This window comes from Dermacentor andersoni, chromosome 10 (assembly GCF_023375885.2).
Source record: "Dermacentor andersoni chromosome 10, qqDerAnde1_hic_scaffold, whole genome shotgun sequence".
Lineage (NCBI taxonomy): Eukaryota > Metazoa > Arthropoda > Arachnida > Ixodida > Ixodidae > Dermacentor > Dermacentor andersoni.
The window spans coordinates 25044205-25061612 of NC_092823.1; the positions used below are offsets into that span (position 1 = coordinate 25044205).

A 17408-nucleotide genomic window follows, 5' to 3' on the forward strand; every position below is an offset into this window, starting at 1 on the left:
CTCGTTTAAGTAGACACGTTGGTATTGATATTGCCGGACAATCAGTATGTTGCTGTTCAATTCATACTACGTCATTACTCGTCCCTTCATTAAAGATCGGAATTCCCGATATCACATTGCTAAATTTTAGGTTCGAAATATTGTGACACATACTCGTAAGCCCGTGCCAATTCCTTGCATTGTCCGCCAGCAGCACTATGCCATTTTCATGCATCATCTGAGGTACCTTCTGCTGCACTCTTTGCCCGTCGCGGCCTTAGGAGAAAGCCCGATTTTCTGATTTCACATCGTCTTTCTGTGCCATTAACGTATACCAGGGGCGCCTTGCAAGGAACTTAAATACGAAAATAATAACATATTGAAGACTACATTCCTAAATGTTCCCTACACAACTCCTAGCCCAAACTAGAGGCGCATTCCTAGATTCGTTACAATTCCCGGTTTTAAATGTTCGTACAAGAAAGATGCGTTACTTGCTTGCGACCTCGGCGAATTTGCACTAGTACTTTCCATTTCAGGCTTTCCATACGGGCTATAACAACGGCGCAGGTCTTCTCTAATGTGGCACAAGAGCGCCATGTGTAGATGTGGCCCATGCAAGATCGTGTAATGGCTTTTTTCCTCTAAGCAACGATGCAACCCAAGCCAGTGGGTACTATAGTTGCAAAGGCATAAGCGAGGACAGTATAACACGTTTTTGTTGCATGCGGTTTAACAAGGCACTCCAAGTGCTGACCTAGCTGAATATGTTTGACGTCAAACGTGCTACATATTAGGCTGATGCAGCCATTCACATATTGTTCATAGTCGTCTGAAGTTAATCATATTATTTCCAAATTTCGCCTATGTAGGTAATTACTTGTGCTCATGAAAGGAAAGAAAAAAAAACGTGATACGAACGGTAGGCAGGGTAACGAGATTACGGTCCAGTTGGGTATTCGCTGGGAGAGGGGGCAAGGGCAGAAAAAATGAGCAGTAAAAAAAAGCGATGATGCAGAGAAAATATGTCCGCACAAATGTAAATTGAATGCATTTGACAGCCAAGGCAGCTTTCGAAACAGTTCCGAGGCATTTAAAAGCACAACAAACCTACTAGAAGGCACGCGATAATTGATTTAACAGCGCGATGGCGAAGCAATGTGGCACGGGTGCACAAATACAAATCTTGCGCAGGTTAGTTACCTACCTTGTGCAAGATGTGTTCGTTCTAGCGACCGAATGTTTATTGCGGTGTCGTGCCCCTCTGACACATTTGATGCCAATCGGAAAGTTTTGTGCCACTTGCTATGTTCATTTTGTGTGAATGCTCACCTCACTTTCCTTTTACTAGCCCTTTCTGGGGACATTGAGCTTAACCCCGGTTCTGTTAATGACATCCCCACTCCGGTATCCCTTGAATCCATTGCTAGCGCCCTGTTCCGTTTAGAAACCTCTCAGAACACCGTTCTGTCTGAGCTCGCTCTAATTCGTGCTACACAGGCCACCATTGAAAACCAGGTCGGCCGTCTATCCACCCGTGTCGACGCCCTTGAGAAAATTGTAGACGTTGATAAATCAAATCACTCGATACCTGCATCTAGTGACATTACTGAAATAATTAAACTCACTTCCCAAATAAACGACCTCGTACAGAAATGCGATGACTCTGAAAACCGCCTTCGCCGAGACAACCTACTTTTTTTCGGTGTTGAGGATGCGCATGATGAAACTTGGGAGCAATCAGAGTCTCGCGTTATTTCACTGTGTGCAGATAAACTTCTAATTTCCATAACCAAAAATGACATAGAACGCGCACACAGGCTTGGCCGTTTCCAGGCCGGTAAAAACCAACCAATTATAGTAAAACTTGCGCGGTACAAAGATAAGTGTAGTATTCTGCCTGCCGGGCCAAAGCTTAAGGGTACGGCAATTTCTATCCGGGAAGATTTTTCATCGCGCGTCCGGCTTGCAAGGAAAAAGTTGTACGCCTATGCGAAACAAAACAACGCCTCCACTTTCAAGATACGCTTCGATAAACTTCAGATGAATGATAGACAGTTTTTATATGATGTGCAATCAGACTCAGTTTTACCAGTTAAATCCTAGCCATCACTTCAGGCTTGCCCAGCACTCTCCTTTCCCTCCCAGCCGCTACTAAACCCTCTTGAAACATCACACAGTCGCATACTTTCTGTTATACTGGCTAATGTTCGCAGTTACATGTCAAAAAAGATACCATTGAAGCCATTCTCGAGGATAATAACACAGACATGGCCATTTTCACTGAGTCTTGGTTAACCCCTGACATAGATAGCACTGAGCTATTACATGCAGATTCCCCCTACACTGTTTACAGACGCGATAGGAGGGAACGAAGGGGTGGTGGCATTCTTGTCTTCACGAAAAACAGCATTCCTTGTTACCAGCTCCCTAACAGTTGTACTCACGAAATTCTTTGTGTGCACATATCCATGCCCACATGCACCTGCATTCTCATATCATGTTATCGCCCACCCGATTGTGACCCTTCCTTTATCGACGAACTTCACACTGTCATTTTAGATGCATCTTCTCTATTCCCGCGTGCTAACTATATTATTTGTGGTGATTTTAACTTTCCGGATATAAACTGGGACACTCTAACAGCATCATCCCGCCAGTCAAAAGATTTCCTTGATTTAGCCTTAAACTTCAACCTTACACAAACAGTAAATTTACCTACACGTGGCTCAAACACCCTTGACCTGGTCCTCACTTCCCAACCCGAATACATTCAGTCTATAGCATGTGTCAATGGGCTGAGTGATCACAGTATTGTACTTTTCAATTTAGAAATCCCAGTTCCAGTCAAACAGCTTTCAATAAAACTAATTCGGGACTACAAAAAAGCTGACTTTTCCATAATTAACACTGAACTGAATATTTTTTTGAATACCTCAAAGCAACTGCCTTCAGAAGGTCTGTTGATACAAACTGGCTGTTTTATAAGCATAAGCTACTCAGCTTAATCAATAAGCACGTACCTCTTGTGTGTATTCGTGGTGTCATGGGAAAGCCTTGGTACACAAACCAACTGAAAAAACTAACACAGAAGAAAAAGCGCCTTTTCAGAGTGGCAAAAAAATGTGGTTTCGCCCCTAAATGGAAGAAGTATTTCACCTGCCTGTGCGAGTACAACAGCCTGCTGAAGCTTTCTAAGAAAAAATTTTATCACCAGGATCTTCTCAATATCATCCGTGTAAACCCGAAAAAATTTTGGAAAATACTCGCACCAAATAGAAATCAGTCGCATAACATTACCATAACTAATCCTAATGGGTCCCATGTTCCAGTTGAAAAGCGTTCTGACGTCTTCAATTCATACTTCTCTTCCGTCTTCACTTGTGAATCTTCCACCAAAATTCCTGTTTTACCAAGATTTTGCGGCACTGAAATGCCTCCCATTGATGTAACTGCTGAAGGAATCGCAAGCCTAATCAATAAACTTAACATATCTAGCTCCCCCGGACCTGACAACATACCGATGAAGATACTAAAAGGCACTAACGTCATTTCTAGCCAGATATTACAAATCATTTTTACCCAGTCTATAAGCGAGGGTACTATTCCCAAAGACTGGAAACTAAGTAAAGTAACCCCCGTTTTTAAATCTGGTAAGCGCTCCGACCCATCCAACTATCGCCCGATCTCACTTACATGTATTGCCTGTAAACTTTTAGAACACGTCATTTATTCCCAAATAGCTTCCCACCTCGACAGAAATTCTTTTTTCTTTGGCAAACAACATGGCTTTCGTCCAGGCTTATCATGCGAAACACAACTTTTCGAATTCACCACAGATCTCCACCTAAACTTAGATTCTTCATTTCAGACTGACGTAATTTACTTAGATTTTTCAAAGGCTTTCGACCGCGTCCCTCATCACCGAATAGTGTCCAAACTTTCATGCCTTCATCTCGACCCTTGTTACGTTTCGCCTACAACGCGCGGTAATGCCGGCGCGGATGCAACGGACGCCGGGGCTTTGTTCAAAGCGGCGGACATTTTGGCCCGTCCGACGCCGCCGCGACGCCTACCCGCCAAGCGTGTCCAGGCGTGTTTCAGTGCCACGTGTCTTCGTGTGTGCGTGTGTGTGTGTGTGCCCTCGCTTGTCAAAGCGCGGCAGCCGGGGAGCGGAGTTCCCCGAATGAGGAGCCTGGACGTCTCTCGGCTCAACTGTTCGCGCCGTCGTGTGGGTGAGGGTTGGCGATGCGTCACTACACTCGGTTCAGCAGGTCTCTCGGCCCGACAGTTCGCGCCGTCGTGGGCTCATGCTCCGCCGTCCCGTGACCTTCATCCCGTGACCTTCCCTCCTTCCCTTTTGGACCGCGACGCCGGGAGTATAAGAGCAGCTGCCCCCGGACGCCAGGAGAAGGGCTCCGATTTGTACTGTTGAGTTACGTGCTCTCCCGTCTCTCCACTTCGGTCGACCTGACCAGCCGCTCTTTTGCTATGTTAGAATAAACAAGTTGTTCTGTTACCAGTCTTCTCTTGCTTTGCCGGGACCTTCGGATGCTTCCAGTGCCCCAGGCCGCCAGGCCAACGCTACCCTTGGGGCTTGCGACCCATTGGCAATAACGGGCGTCAGCACCGAGACCCCCATCAACTCGTGCCAGCGGTGCGATTCCAACATCTGGTTGCCAGCGGTGAGATCGCGACAACGGAGGCCAGCAGCGAAGAGATGCGGTTGACTGTATGCTGAGCAGCACAACGACCATCCGGGAGCAGCGCAACGAGCCCTGTGTGATGACTGGTTGCCTGCAGCGGAACGACTGCGCTGAAGTCTTGGCTGCAAGGTTTGGTGAGTGCGGGACTTTCTTCTTCTGAGTTTTGCCAGGCTTTTGTTAGTGTTAGAAACAGAGCTGGTAATTGTGGTTGTCGTTGCTACCGGGTTAGTTTGCGGCAAGACAATAGTAGGCAGTAGAGAAAGCAGCATTCAGAGCAGCCATGGATTTGAAGTCGTTGCGCAAACCGAAATTGCTGGAGCTTGCGAGAGAGTTGGGTCTGGATGTCTCAGACAAACTCAGAAAACCAGAACTGCTAAGGGCTATTCTTGAGTTAGAAGCTGAGGATGACGAGCTGTCGGAATGCCTTGAGACCATTGAGGAGAGGGAGACGGCAAAAAGACAGGAGCGCGAACTTAAAGAGCAAAAAGAGAAACAGGAGCGCGAACTTAAAGAACAAAAAGAGAAAGAAAAAGAAGAGCGCGACCGTCAACACGCGTTGGAAATGAAGCGTCTCGAGTTAGAGATGGAACGCGCTCGTAATGGAAGTCAGGCACACGGTGCAGGAGACCGAGTATTGTTCAAAATGACTGACCTGATGCGGCCGTTTAAGCTTGGAGAGGACATTGGTTTGTTCCTGGTTAACTTTGAGCGAACGTGCGAGAAGCAGGGGTTCTCTCGGGAAACGTGGCCACAGCGCTTGCTCACTTTGCTACCCGGCGAGGCGGCCGACGTAGTCGCTCGCTTGGAGAGAGAGGAGGCAGAGGATTTCGAGAAAGTGAAATCGAGTCTGCTAAAGAAGTACAGGCTGTCAGCGGAGGCGTTCCGTCGGAAGTTCCGGGAAAATGAGAAAGGCAGAAGTGAGTCATATACAGAGTTTGCGTACAGGCTTATGTCAAACATGCAGGAGTGGCTCAAAGAAGAGAAAGCGTTTGGTGACCACGAGAAAGTTCTGCAGTGTTTCGGGCTAGAACAGTTTTATAGTCGGTTACCTGAGAACGTGCGGTACTGGGTCTTGGATAGGCCAGACGTTAGTACGGTGGCTAGAGCCGCTGAGTTAGCCGAGGAGTTTGTGACGCGTCGGGCTCGTGGAGCTAAGGACGGTCAAAAGGGTGAATTTGGCTCCAAGTTTGAGAGGCCAAAGTTCACGCCCATGAGAGCAAAGGGGGACACACGTAGTGCGGATGCGAGTGAAAGCAGTCCGACCGAACGTAAGGAGACGGCGGCAGCCGAAGCCGAACGCAGAAAGCGGTTCGAGGCGAGGCAAGCGCGCCTGTGTTATACGTGCCAGAAGCCGGGTCACTTTTCGGCGCAGTGCCCAGAAACAAAACCAAAAGTCGTGTTTTTTTCATTAGGCAGCACTGACGAGAACATCAAGCTTCTCGAGCCTTACATGCGAGACCTCCTCGTGAACGGGAAAGAGTGCCGAGTGCTTCGCGATTCCGCAGCTACAATGGATGTAGTTCACCCCTCTTACGTAGAACCCGATATGTTCACGGGCGAGTGCGCATGGATCAAGCAAGCAGTGGAAGCTCATAGCGTGTGTCTGCCGGTAGCAAAAGTGCTTATTGAAGGACCTTTCGGAGCACTTGAGACGGAGGCCGCAGTGTCATCTATGCTGCCCCCCCAGTACCCGTACCTATTTTCGAACAGGTCCGATCACCTCCTGCGCGAGAAGGGGCTTTTGTTTGGTGAGGCTAGCGTTCAGGCCTTAACCAGATCGAAGGTTCGGGAGCTCGCTGCAAAGGCGGTAGTTGCGGGGCCGACGTTGTTGAACGATGAAAAAGGGTCAGAGGCGCAGCAAGCTGGTATTCAGAGCACGCCCGAACGGGATAAAATTGAGCCTGTAGCGTTAAAGGCACCAGATACTGGAGAGGAAATTCCAGATGCGGGAAAGTTAGAAGAGCTTCCGGTCGAGCTTCCGGGACTAGGCTCAGTGACGAACAGGAAAGACACCGATCAAGTCATTAGTGACTTAATAAGTAAAGCATCGCTGTCGCCTGAGCAGAAAACCGAACTACACCAGCTCTTACAAGAGTTTCAAGGTCTGTTCTCTGAGAGGCCTGGTAGGACTTCTGTCCTTACTCATGACATAGAACTTACCTCCCCAGAGCCAGTACGATCCAAGGCGTACCGGGTGTCACCCCGCCAGAGCGATATTATGGAGGCTGAGGTAAAGAAAATGCTACAGCTCGGTGTCATTGAAGCGGGTGAGAGTGATTATACCTCCCCTTTGATTTTAGTTGAGGTACCGGGCAAGGAACCTCGTCCTTGCGTCGACTACCGCAGGCTTAATTCCATCACTAAGGATCAAATTTATCCGATCCCTAACATCGAGGAGCGCCTTGAGAGAGTGAGTAGCGCTCAGTTTATTTCCACCCTAGATCTTGTCAGGGGTTATTGGCAGGTTCCACTTACAGAAGAGGCTAGTAGGTATGCGGCGTTCATTTCACCAATGGGGACATTCCGTCCTAAAGTTTTGAGTTTTGGTTTGAAGAACGCGCCATACTGCTTTTCAAGCCTCATGGATAAAGTGTTGCGGGGACAGCAAGAATTCGCTTTACCGTATCTAGACGACGTAGCGATATTCTCCGCATCCTGGCCGGAACATATGGCGCACTTGCGGGCAGTGCTAACCCGCCTGCGCGATGCGGGCTTGACAGTCAAGGCTCCCAAGTGCCAGTTAGCACAGGCCGAGGTTGTCTACCTCGGACACGTGATTGGTCGGGGTCGTCGCCGCCCCTCTGAAATAAAAGTGGCCGCTGTGCGAGACTTCCCGCAACCGCGCACGAAGACCGATATTCGGTCGTTCTTAGGTGTCGCCGGCTACTATCAGAGGTACATCCCCAGGTACTCTGATATCGCGGCTCCCTTGACGGATGCTCTGAGAAAGACAGAGCCGCAAACAGTCGTCTGGGACGAGACAAAGGAAAGAGCTTTTAGCGCCCTAAAGAGCGCCCTAACAAGCCAGCCTGTGCTACGATCGCCCGACTACTCAAAAGGGTTCGTTGTTCAGTGTGATGCTAGTGAGCGAGGCATGGGCGTTGTACTGTGCCAACGGGAAAATGGAGAAGTAGAACACCCCGTCCTGTATGCTAGTCGTAAGCTGACGAGTCGTGAGCAGGCGTATAGCGCCACCGAGAAAGAGTGTGCGTGTATCGTATGGGCCGTTCAGAAATTGTCATGTTACCTAGCTGGCTCGAGGTTTATCATTGAAACGGATCACTGCCCTCTCCAATGGCTGCAGACCATCTCTCCCAAAAATGGCCGCCTCCTGCGCTGGAGCCTCGCTTTGCAACAATATTCCTTTGAGGTGCGTTACAAAAAGGGGAGTCTCAACGGTAACGCCGATGGCTTAAGTCGAAGCCCCTAACGTGGGAATCAGCCTCAAAATTGCTTGTTACTGATGTTTTTCTTCCTGAGGCAGGATTTTTTTTAACTTATTGCTTTTGTGTAGTGTTTCAAAGTGATGATGTGCTTTTTAGTGCAATTTTTCCGATTTGTGGACGCGTTCTGAGTGCTGCTAAACTACTGTAAGGAACTAGGCAGCAGTATAAAAGGGGAAAGAGCCTGGCAGGGCTTAGTGAGGGTTGTGCCGTGCTTGCTGACTGAGCGGTTGACTTTTGGCGTGGTTCTAACGCTTGCCGGAAACGAGAACAAAAATGTCAACTCTCCCGAAGTCACTTTGCAGTGTCCTGTGTGCACCTGAACGTGAGAACGAGGCCTTCTCTGTGCGCTGCGCTCAAGAAACGCCCAAGGACGCCCAACTTCGGTTATGAGCATCATCGAGCGACATCCCTCCGGACAGCGGATGCAGTCCCCTGACCTTCGGGATCTCCTTCCCCCGGCGGGGCGGTCTGTTACGTTTCGCCTACAACGCGCGGTAATGCCGGCGCGGATGCAACGGACGCCGGGGCTTTGTTCAAAGCGGCGGACATTTTGGCCCGTCCGACGCCGCCGCGACGCCTACCCGCCAAGCGTGTCCAGGCGTGTTTCAGTGCCACGTGTCTTCGTGTGTGCGTGTGTGTGTGTGTGCCCTCGCTTGTCAAAGCGCGGCAGCCGGGGAGCGGAGTTCCCCGAATGAGGAGCCTGGACGTCTCTCGGCTCAACTGTTCGCGCCGTCGTGTGGGTGAGGGTTGGCGATGCGTCACTACACTCGGTTCAGCAGGTCTCTCGGCCCGACAGTTCGCGCCGTCGTGGGCTCATGCTCCGCCGTCCCGTGACCTTCATCCCGTGACCTTCCCTCCTTCCCTTTTGGACCGCGACGCCGGGAGTATAAGAGCAGCTGCCCCCGGACGCCAGGAGAAGGGCTCCGATTTGTACTGTTGAGTTACGTGCTCTCCCGTCTCTCCACTTCGGTCGACCTGACCAGCCGCTCTTTTGCTATGTTAGAATAAACAAGTTGTTCTGTTACCAGTCTTCTCTTGCTTTGCCGGGACCTTCGGATGCTTCCAGTGCCCCAGGCCGCCAGGCCAACGCTACCCTTGGGGCTTGCGACCCATTGGCAATAACGGGCGTCAGCACCGAGACCCCCATCAACTCGTGCCAGCGGTGCGATTCCAACACCCTCTAATCCTATCATGGATCATTTGCTTCCTGACAGATCGCCTCCAGTTCACCTGTGTTGGCGGTCGCTGTTCAGATACTACCAAAGTAATATCCGGTGTACCACAGGGATCCGTCCTCGGCCCACTCCTTTTTCTAATATACATTAACGACCTCCCAACAGACATATCATCCACAATACGTCTATTCGCCGATGACTGTGTTATTTACCGTCGTGTCACTACTAACACTGACCAATCCATTCTGCAAAATGACCTAAGTTCTATTGACAAGTGGTGCTCACGCTGGATGATGGAACTAAATGTCTCCAAATGCAAGTTAATGCATGTATCACGTAAACGCTCTACATCAAAATTTCTATACTCTTTGGGCTCTGTGAATTTATCCGAGGTCGACAGTTACCGCTACCTTGGCGTTATCATCACTAACAAACTAAATTGGTCGAACCACATCCAACAAATAACAGCCGATGCTTCAAGATCCCTTAACTATATTAAAAGATCCCTATCCTTGTCTCCTCCGTCGATTCGTAAACTAGCATATGAAATTTTCATCCGTACCAAGTTAGAATACGCGTCTGCAATTTGGAATCCACATCAAAAGTACTTGACTGACACTTTAGAAGCTACTCAAAATCGTGCCTCCCGCTTTATCTTATCGAATTATGACAACACTATCAGCGTTACTAACTTAAAGTTATCCATTGGTCTACCCCTTTTAGCATCAAGACGCATAATTTCGCAACTCTGCCTATTACATAAATTGTACTATAACTTTCCTGACCTTCGTTCCTCACTTTTATTTCCACCCATTCGCTCATCACATCGTCTATTCAATTCTTTATGTATCCAACGCCTTCATGGTTCTACAAACGCTTTTAACAAATCTTTCCTTCCCTCTGCAATAGAACAATGGAACTCGCTCCCGGAATCCATTGTTGTAGAGCGAAATCCTTCGAAATTTCGAGAGTTACTAACCACCCATATTTGCAGCTAATTATGCAAAAACCTGTACTTTTTAGTGTCTTTTCAGTTGTTGCCTTTGTTTTTTTGCTTTGTACATGACTATTCATTCGATGTTTGTATTATTGTTTTGCCTCCCCCTTATGTAATACCCCAAATGGGGCCCTTAAGGGAATAATAAATGATGATGATGATGAGAAGAAAATAACAATGATATCTTCACAGGTTCGTCTAGTGACAGACCTGGCAAGCTACTGCTGATGGGATCATCATCATCATCAGCTTGGTTACGCCCTCTGCAGGACAAAGGCCTCTCCTATACTTCTCCAACTGCATCGGTCATGTACTAATTGTGGCCAAGATGTCCCTGCGAACTTCTCATTCTCTCAAATCTCATTCGCCCACCCAACCTTCTGCCGGCCCCTGCTACGCTTCCCTTCCCTTGAAATCCAGTCCGTAACCCTTAATGACCATCGGTTAGCTTCGCTCCTCATTACATGTCCTCCCCATGCTTATTTCTGTTCCTTGATTTCAACTAAGATGTCATTAACTCGCGTTTGTTCCCTCACCCAATCTCCTCTCTTCTTATCGCTTTACGTTACACCAGTCGTTCCTCTTTCCATAGCTCGTTGCGTCGTCCTAAATTTAAGTAGAACCCTTTTCGTAAGCCTCCAGGTTTCTGGACCGTAGGTGAGTATTGGTAAGACACAGCTGTTATACACTTTTCTCTTGAGGGATAATGGCAAGCTGCTATTCATGATCTGAGAATGCCTGAGAAAACATTCATGATCTGAGAAAAACCACCGCAGCCTATTATTATTCTTCTGATTATTTCAGTCTCATGATCCGGACACGCGGTCACTACCTGCCCTAAGTAGATGTATTCCCTTACCACTTCCAGTGCCTCGCTACTTATCGTAAACTGCTGTTCTCTTCCCGAGACTGTTACACATTACTTTAATTTTCTGCAGATTAATTTTTAGGCCCACCTTTCCGCTTAGCCTCTCCAGGTCAGTGAGAATGCATTGCAATTGGTCCCCTGAGTTACTAAGCAAGGCAATGTCATAAGCAAATCGCAAGTTACTAAAGTACTTTTCATTAACTCTTATGCTGAATTCTTCCCAGTCCAAGTCTCTGAATACCTCCTGTAAACAGGCTGTGAATAGCATTGGAGAGATCGCACATCGCTGCCTGACGCCTTTCTTTGGGCTGATGGGATAGCGCGAAAGAAAAAAAGACAAGAACTCGACGAAGAAGAGATTCACAAAGAAAGCAATAAGAGAGGAGAAGAAGAATGGTTTGGAATGGGAATAAAAAGAAAGGGGTTCGCCAGCATTTCGGGCCCTCTAGTAAAGACATCGGCTTCAGAGCCTGCAGCCTTCTATTCGGACAACGCACCTTTTCGGAGGATGTTCCTTACCCCTGTTGAGAAATGCACCTTATGTGGAAGACCGCACTTGACTTGATTTCAATGACCCCTGTTGTGAACGCACCAAAGGAAACGCAATGAGCGTCTTGGGCGAGTTCGTACCAGGCGTTGTTTATATCAAGTCAAGCACCAGCTTCCAATTAAGATGTATTTCTGAATAAGGGGGTAAGTCTCGCTTGCCTGCTTTCAACATGGTAGCTTCCGAACGACAGAAGTGGAAGCCACAGTGATGGGAACAGGGGTGAATTCGGACGCCTTCAACATTATCTACAGTGCCACTACTAGAGCCCAGGCAACGTTCCGCTGCTTTTGGCACCACAGTAGTGGTCCCGCTGTGTTTTGGTGTACACTTAGAACTTTGGTTTGTGAGCACCTTTATGACTATCCTGTTTGATGGTGCCAGGTTTTTGGGGATTGTTTATTATAATGTCCTCTTTGCCGCAGCAAATGGACCAGTCTCCATCGGTACCGTAAACCTTCTCCAAGGACTATTCATAAGAACATTCAAGGCCACTAATTTAAAGGTATCATCTGAATGTTTCCAATGTCATTTATGCTTGGTCACAGCACGGGATATAATGCTGTGCTGCAAGCCTTGAACATATATTTCTTTTTTACAGCTGTTATTCGTGAGACGAATACGGCACGGTATTTATCTCGCAATGTCACGAAGAATCATATAGAGCCCCGCACCGTAGAAATTTGAAGCAGATGTTTCTTTTTTTGTACAGTAGATGTTCTTGGATGAGCTTGCACATATGCATCGGTTTAGGAAGGAGTTCCAATTGGTTAACCTCGCAGACTAGTCATCGAGTGGGCATGATGCGAATAAGGCTTTCTGACATACTAGCACCGCTTAATTTTCATCACCTCCTGGAAAAATTTGCCCCGGACCTTCCTCACACGCGTGAATGGCAAATTTCAATTGTAGGCATGAATAGTGGTCAGCTAGCAGGAACTAAAACCTTGTTAAAGCACGAAATGTCCCCAAGCACATGGTTAATACATCCTCATGCATCATATACATACTTTTTCCTCCATTTCATGTTTCACTTATTTTCCTATAACCGTTATTGTTACCGCACCTCTTTTTATGCTTCTAGATTCTCAGTTTTCGTCTATTTAATAACAAGATGTAGAACTTCAATATCCTGTAATATACGCTGGGACTTCTCTCTGTATACGGCTTTACTATGTCAATATGTTTAAAACACAAATAAAACACATCTACAAGTACTGTTACTACCACTACGACATTGCTGGCATACTAACACGAAGCTACAAATACTGAAAATGGGAACCCTAACATAACGCCTCACTCACCCTGTTTCAGCGAAGGTCTTCAGCGCCGTAAGCACAACTTCAGACACAGCAGCATCTTCAGCATCGAAGCGGTCCTGGTCAATAAGAGGAACACCGAAGATGTAGTTGATGTCGAAAGCATGCGGCGTCCCCATCCAAGAAGGAAGAGGGTTCGTTGATGACTTGTGGCCAAAGACGTACGCGTATACGTTCTGAGCACGCTCAGCATGTTTCTCTGCCGTGAAGTGCATCGGGCAGACGAATGCAGAGTCAGAAATGTAGTCAACATAGCCGCGCCTCAAAGACGCTTTGTCCTGGGCATCAGCTGTGTACTTTTGCAGCATCTCCGGAAAGTTCATCTTTAGCCACGAAAATATGCCCTCGTGCAGCGAGTGCTTAAACATTTTGCCTTCCAAATCTTCCACGTCATCCGGCAACAGCTCGCTTCTAAGAGGATACATGAGCGCTAGCACTCCTTCGTCCTCGGTGACTCCAAGGACGATGTCGGCGGCATTGAAGAATCCCTTGCTGATTGCCACGGTAGGCACCTTCGGCAGGAATTCATTGTGGTAGGTTGGCAAGAACGTAAATATCTTGGGCGCCAGTGCTTCGCTTGCCGCCAGTAGGATTTCGTCGGCACTCTTGGTTCTCAAGCAGTCGATCACAGCCTCAGGGTTGGAAGCCAAGCTACGATCTCCACCCGAACAGCCTACAACTGCGGCAACAGTATTACCTTTGATGATGCTCTCGTGTGCGCCATCAAAGAAATCTAGAGTGTGCAGAGTTCCGCTCATCATGTACACCCTTTGGAAAAGACCGCGGCTCATGGCAGACAGCATGTGCGCGTGGGCACTCATTCCACCAGCACTTTCTCCAAATATAGTCACTCTAGACGGGTCTGCACCGAAATCGCGGATGTTCTCTTGGATCCACTTGAGAGCCAAGTTCTGATCTAAAAGACCCACGTTTCCTGGGGCTTCTGGGCTGTTGGCGTCCAGGAAACCGAAAAGTCCAAGGCGGTAATTAACCGTGACCACAACGAGGCCAGTCTTGGCAGCAAGGGCTGCCCCAGTGTATTTGTCGAAGCTAGCGCAGCCCTGCGTAAAGCCGCCTCCGTGAATCCACGCAACCACTGACGCAACGTCTTCGTCGCGTGCAAAGTGGCTCCAGACGTTCAGGTGCAGGCAGTCTTCTGTATATTCAATCTCACCGGCCGTGAAGTTGCTAAGCACAACCTGCAAAGAGAGACAGTAGGCCTATATGGATTAATTTTGTGGACGTACTAAAAACGTACCTACTATTAGTGACGCACCACAGACCATGACAATGTGGCACTACACCCGGAACACCGGCAGTAACGTACCTAACCGAATACCCCACACGAAAATTCACGTATTGCCTCAGCGTGGTTTTTCGGCCAGCTTTTTATTAAAGTTCAGTTTTGCCATCCAAACATTTAGGCACTGAGCAATAATAGCCTCAAACGCAAAGTCCCCAAATTGTGCAAATAACCCCACTGCGTCTTATTCAAGAATTCATGCGGCAGTTCTAATTTTCATAGAGTTACGAGGATTAATTAACACGCTCATTCACTAGCGATATGGGGGAGGGCGAATAACTTGAGAGAAAAGAGTTTCAAAGGAAGCATAGCGAGAAAGGATTAAACATGTTCTAATCTAACACAACGCTATCGTGGTGCAGCACTGTGCAACGTGTCATATCTGAAAATGCATAGATGTGTGCCTGCTAAATCATTAGTCATCATAACGCCTGAATGGGCCCACAGTTTTTGTGTTCACACTTTGAGCTCTATTATTTTATTTTGTTTTGTACATACTACCACAACACCATGGTAGAAAAAGCGAAATATAGATGTTTGACTTGATCACTTCTTCAGCTACTGTACACTGAAACTTTTAAGATCCCGCGACTCACGGAAGCATTCAAATTGTTTGTGTTGACGCTCTTAAAGTTTTATATTGCTCTTAGTAAACAAAAGCCCACTATTTTAGTAGGCATGCAGAAAAAGCATGAAGACGCATTGTCCAGTCATTTATACTCGCTAAGCTTCAGAAATACCTTCGTGCTTAAGAACAAAGCACACAAACAAATACTTTGATTTACGGACTACTTTGAGGATTACATTTATTTCTTTTGTTAATTGCCTCTTATGGAAGTCCGAGCTTTAAATTGACATCAAGGGAACAAAGAAGCTGTTTATAAAATCTGCTAAATTGCATGAGCCAATGTAAGTTCCTTGCACAAACATGCGGAGTCGTCCAACTACCTACGCCAAAACTTGAATCTTTCCGGTGAAAAGAAACACTTTCCACACTACGTGCACAATTTCGCTTATTTCAGTGCACATTGAAAGTTATTGGCCACCTGCTGCCCAATCTTAACAGCCGTTGTCTTAAGGAAAACAAAATTTACTGACCTTTGTCCGAAACGTTAGCCAGAACCGCTGTAGACGCGCTAGTGCTTTTAAATGCCTCGGAACTGTTTCGAAAGCTGCCTTGGCTGTCAAATGCATTCAATTTACCTTTGTGCGGACATATTCTCTCTGCATCATCGCTTTTTTTACTGCTCATTTTTTCTGCCCTTGCCCCCTCTCCCAGTGAATACCCAACTGGACCGTAATCTGGTTACCCTGCCTACCGTTCGTATCACGTTTTTTTTTCTTTCCTTTCATGAGCACAAGTAATTACCTACATAGGCGAAATATGGAAATAATATGAAGAACTTCAGACGACTAAGAACAATATGTGAATGGCTGCATCAGCCTAATATGTAGCACGTTTGATGTCAAACATATTCAGCTAGGTCAGCACTTGGAGTGCCTTGTTAAACCGCATGCAACAAAAACGTGTTATACTGTCCTCGCTTATGCCTTTGCAACTGTAGTACCCACTGGCTTGGGTTGCATCGTTGCTTAGAGGAAAAAAGCCATTACTCGATCTTGCATGGGCCACATCTACAGATGGCGCTCTTGTGCCACATTAGAGAAGACCTGCGCCGTTGTTATAGCCCGTATGGAAAGCCTGAAATGGAAAGTACTAGTGGAAATTCGCCGAGGTCGCAAGCAAGTAACGCATCTTTCTTGTACGAAAATTTAAAACGGGGAATTGTAACGAACCTAAGAATGCGCCTCTAGCTTGGGCTAGGAGTTGTGTAGGGAACATTTAGGAATGTAGTCTTAAATTTGTTATTATTTTTGTATTTAAGTTTCTTGCAAAGCGCCCCTGGTATACGTTAATGGCACAGAAAGACGATGTGAAATCAGAAAATCGGGCTTTCTCTTAAGTCCGCGACGGGCAAAGAGTGCAGCAGAAGGTACAGTGCTCAAGGAATGAAACGCGTCAATTTAGGGCTAAGTAATGCGCACCTTTTCGTTTCAACCTACAGTTCGTGTCACATCGACGTAATTCTGGCGCATACACTTACATCGGAGTCCTGGTCACCTTTGGTGATCAAATTCCTAGCGACATGACATGCTGCTCTCGCGTACTTTGCACATATGTAGGGTTCTACTAAATGCTCCGTGTCCCATTTCATTCCGTGAGCACTGTAACTCAGATGATGCATGAAAATGGCATAGTGCTGCTGGCGGACAATGCAAGGAATTGGCACGGGCTCACGAGTATGTGTCACAATATTTCGAGCCTAAAATTTAGCAATGTGATATCGGGAATTCCGATCTTTAATGAAGGGACGAGTAATGACGTGGTATGAATTCAACAGCAACATACTGATTGTCCAGCAATGTCAATACCAAGGTGTCTACGTATACGAGAAAAGGCTACTTAGGCGTGCACCAGGATATTCTAAAAATGAAGTTGAAGAGCAATGCAGCCATATAAAACATCGAGCCCTTTGGGGCAACAGTAAATAGGAGGTCGCGCGAGGAATTGGGCAACGAGTAATGATGCTAGCGGTAACGATGTCAAATGCCGTCATGCGCTTTAGATGAGACATCTTCTTTGGGTTGGAAGTTAACGAGATCAATTGGCTAGTTCTTTGGGATCCCATGGTAAAACCTCACATGGTCTAGTGCAGGGTGATGTGGGTTGGACCGCATTTGAAGCCAAGGAAATACAGAATAAACTTAGCTTTGAAGAAAGACTGAGTCACACGGATAAAAATACATGGTCCGCTGAAGTGGACAAATATCTGTACCTCAAAATCTTTGACACGGAGCGGAGAAAGGCTTCAAAAAATTAGCTACCAAAAGTACCAAGCGAAACCAGGAGCTCTAAAAAACAGTCAGAGAAACAAAGATAGTAAATCGGGTGCGAAGGATGGAAACAAAAATAAGTTAGTGAATAGCGGTGAACACCGAAGAAAGACAAGGTCTTCCTGGGTGCATTAGGGAACCACGTGGTTTGGTGTTAAGATTGCACTACATTC

The 17408-nt window shown here is 47.1% G+C and overlaps 2 protein-coding genes across 4 annotated transcripts in view; one reads left to right on the forward strand and one right to left on the reverse strand.

Moving 5' to 3' along the window:
• Positions 1–17408, forward strand: part of LOC126519156 (acetylcholinesterase-like) — a 105103-nt gene that overhangs the window by 32956 nt on the left and 54739 nt on the right. The window lies entirely within an intron of this gene.
• Positions 13019–15927, reverse strand: LOC126519209 (acetylcholinesterase-like). Its single transcript, XM_050168827.2, has 2 exons — positions 15913–15927; positions 13019–14257 (listed from the first exon to the last, which is right to left on the reverse strand). Exons 1-2 carry the CDS (start codon positions 15925–15927, stop codon positions 13019–13021), a joined length of 1254 nt encoding a protein of 417 aa, XP_050024784.2.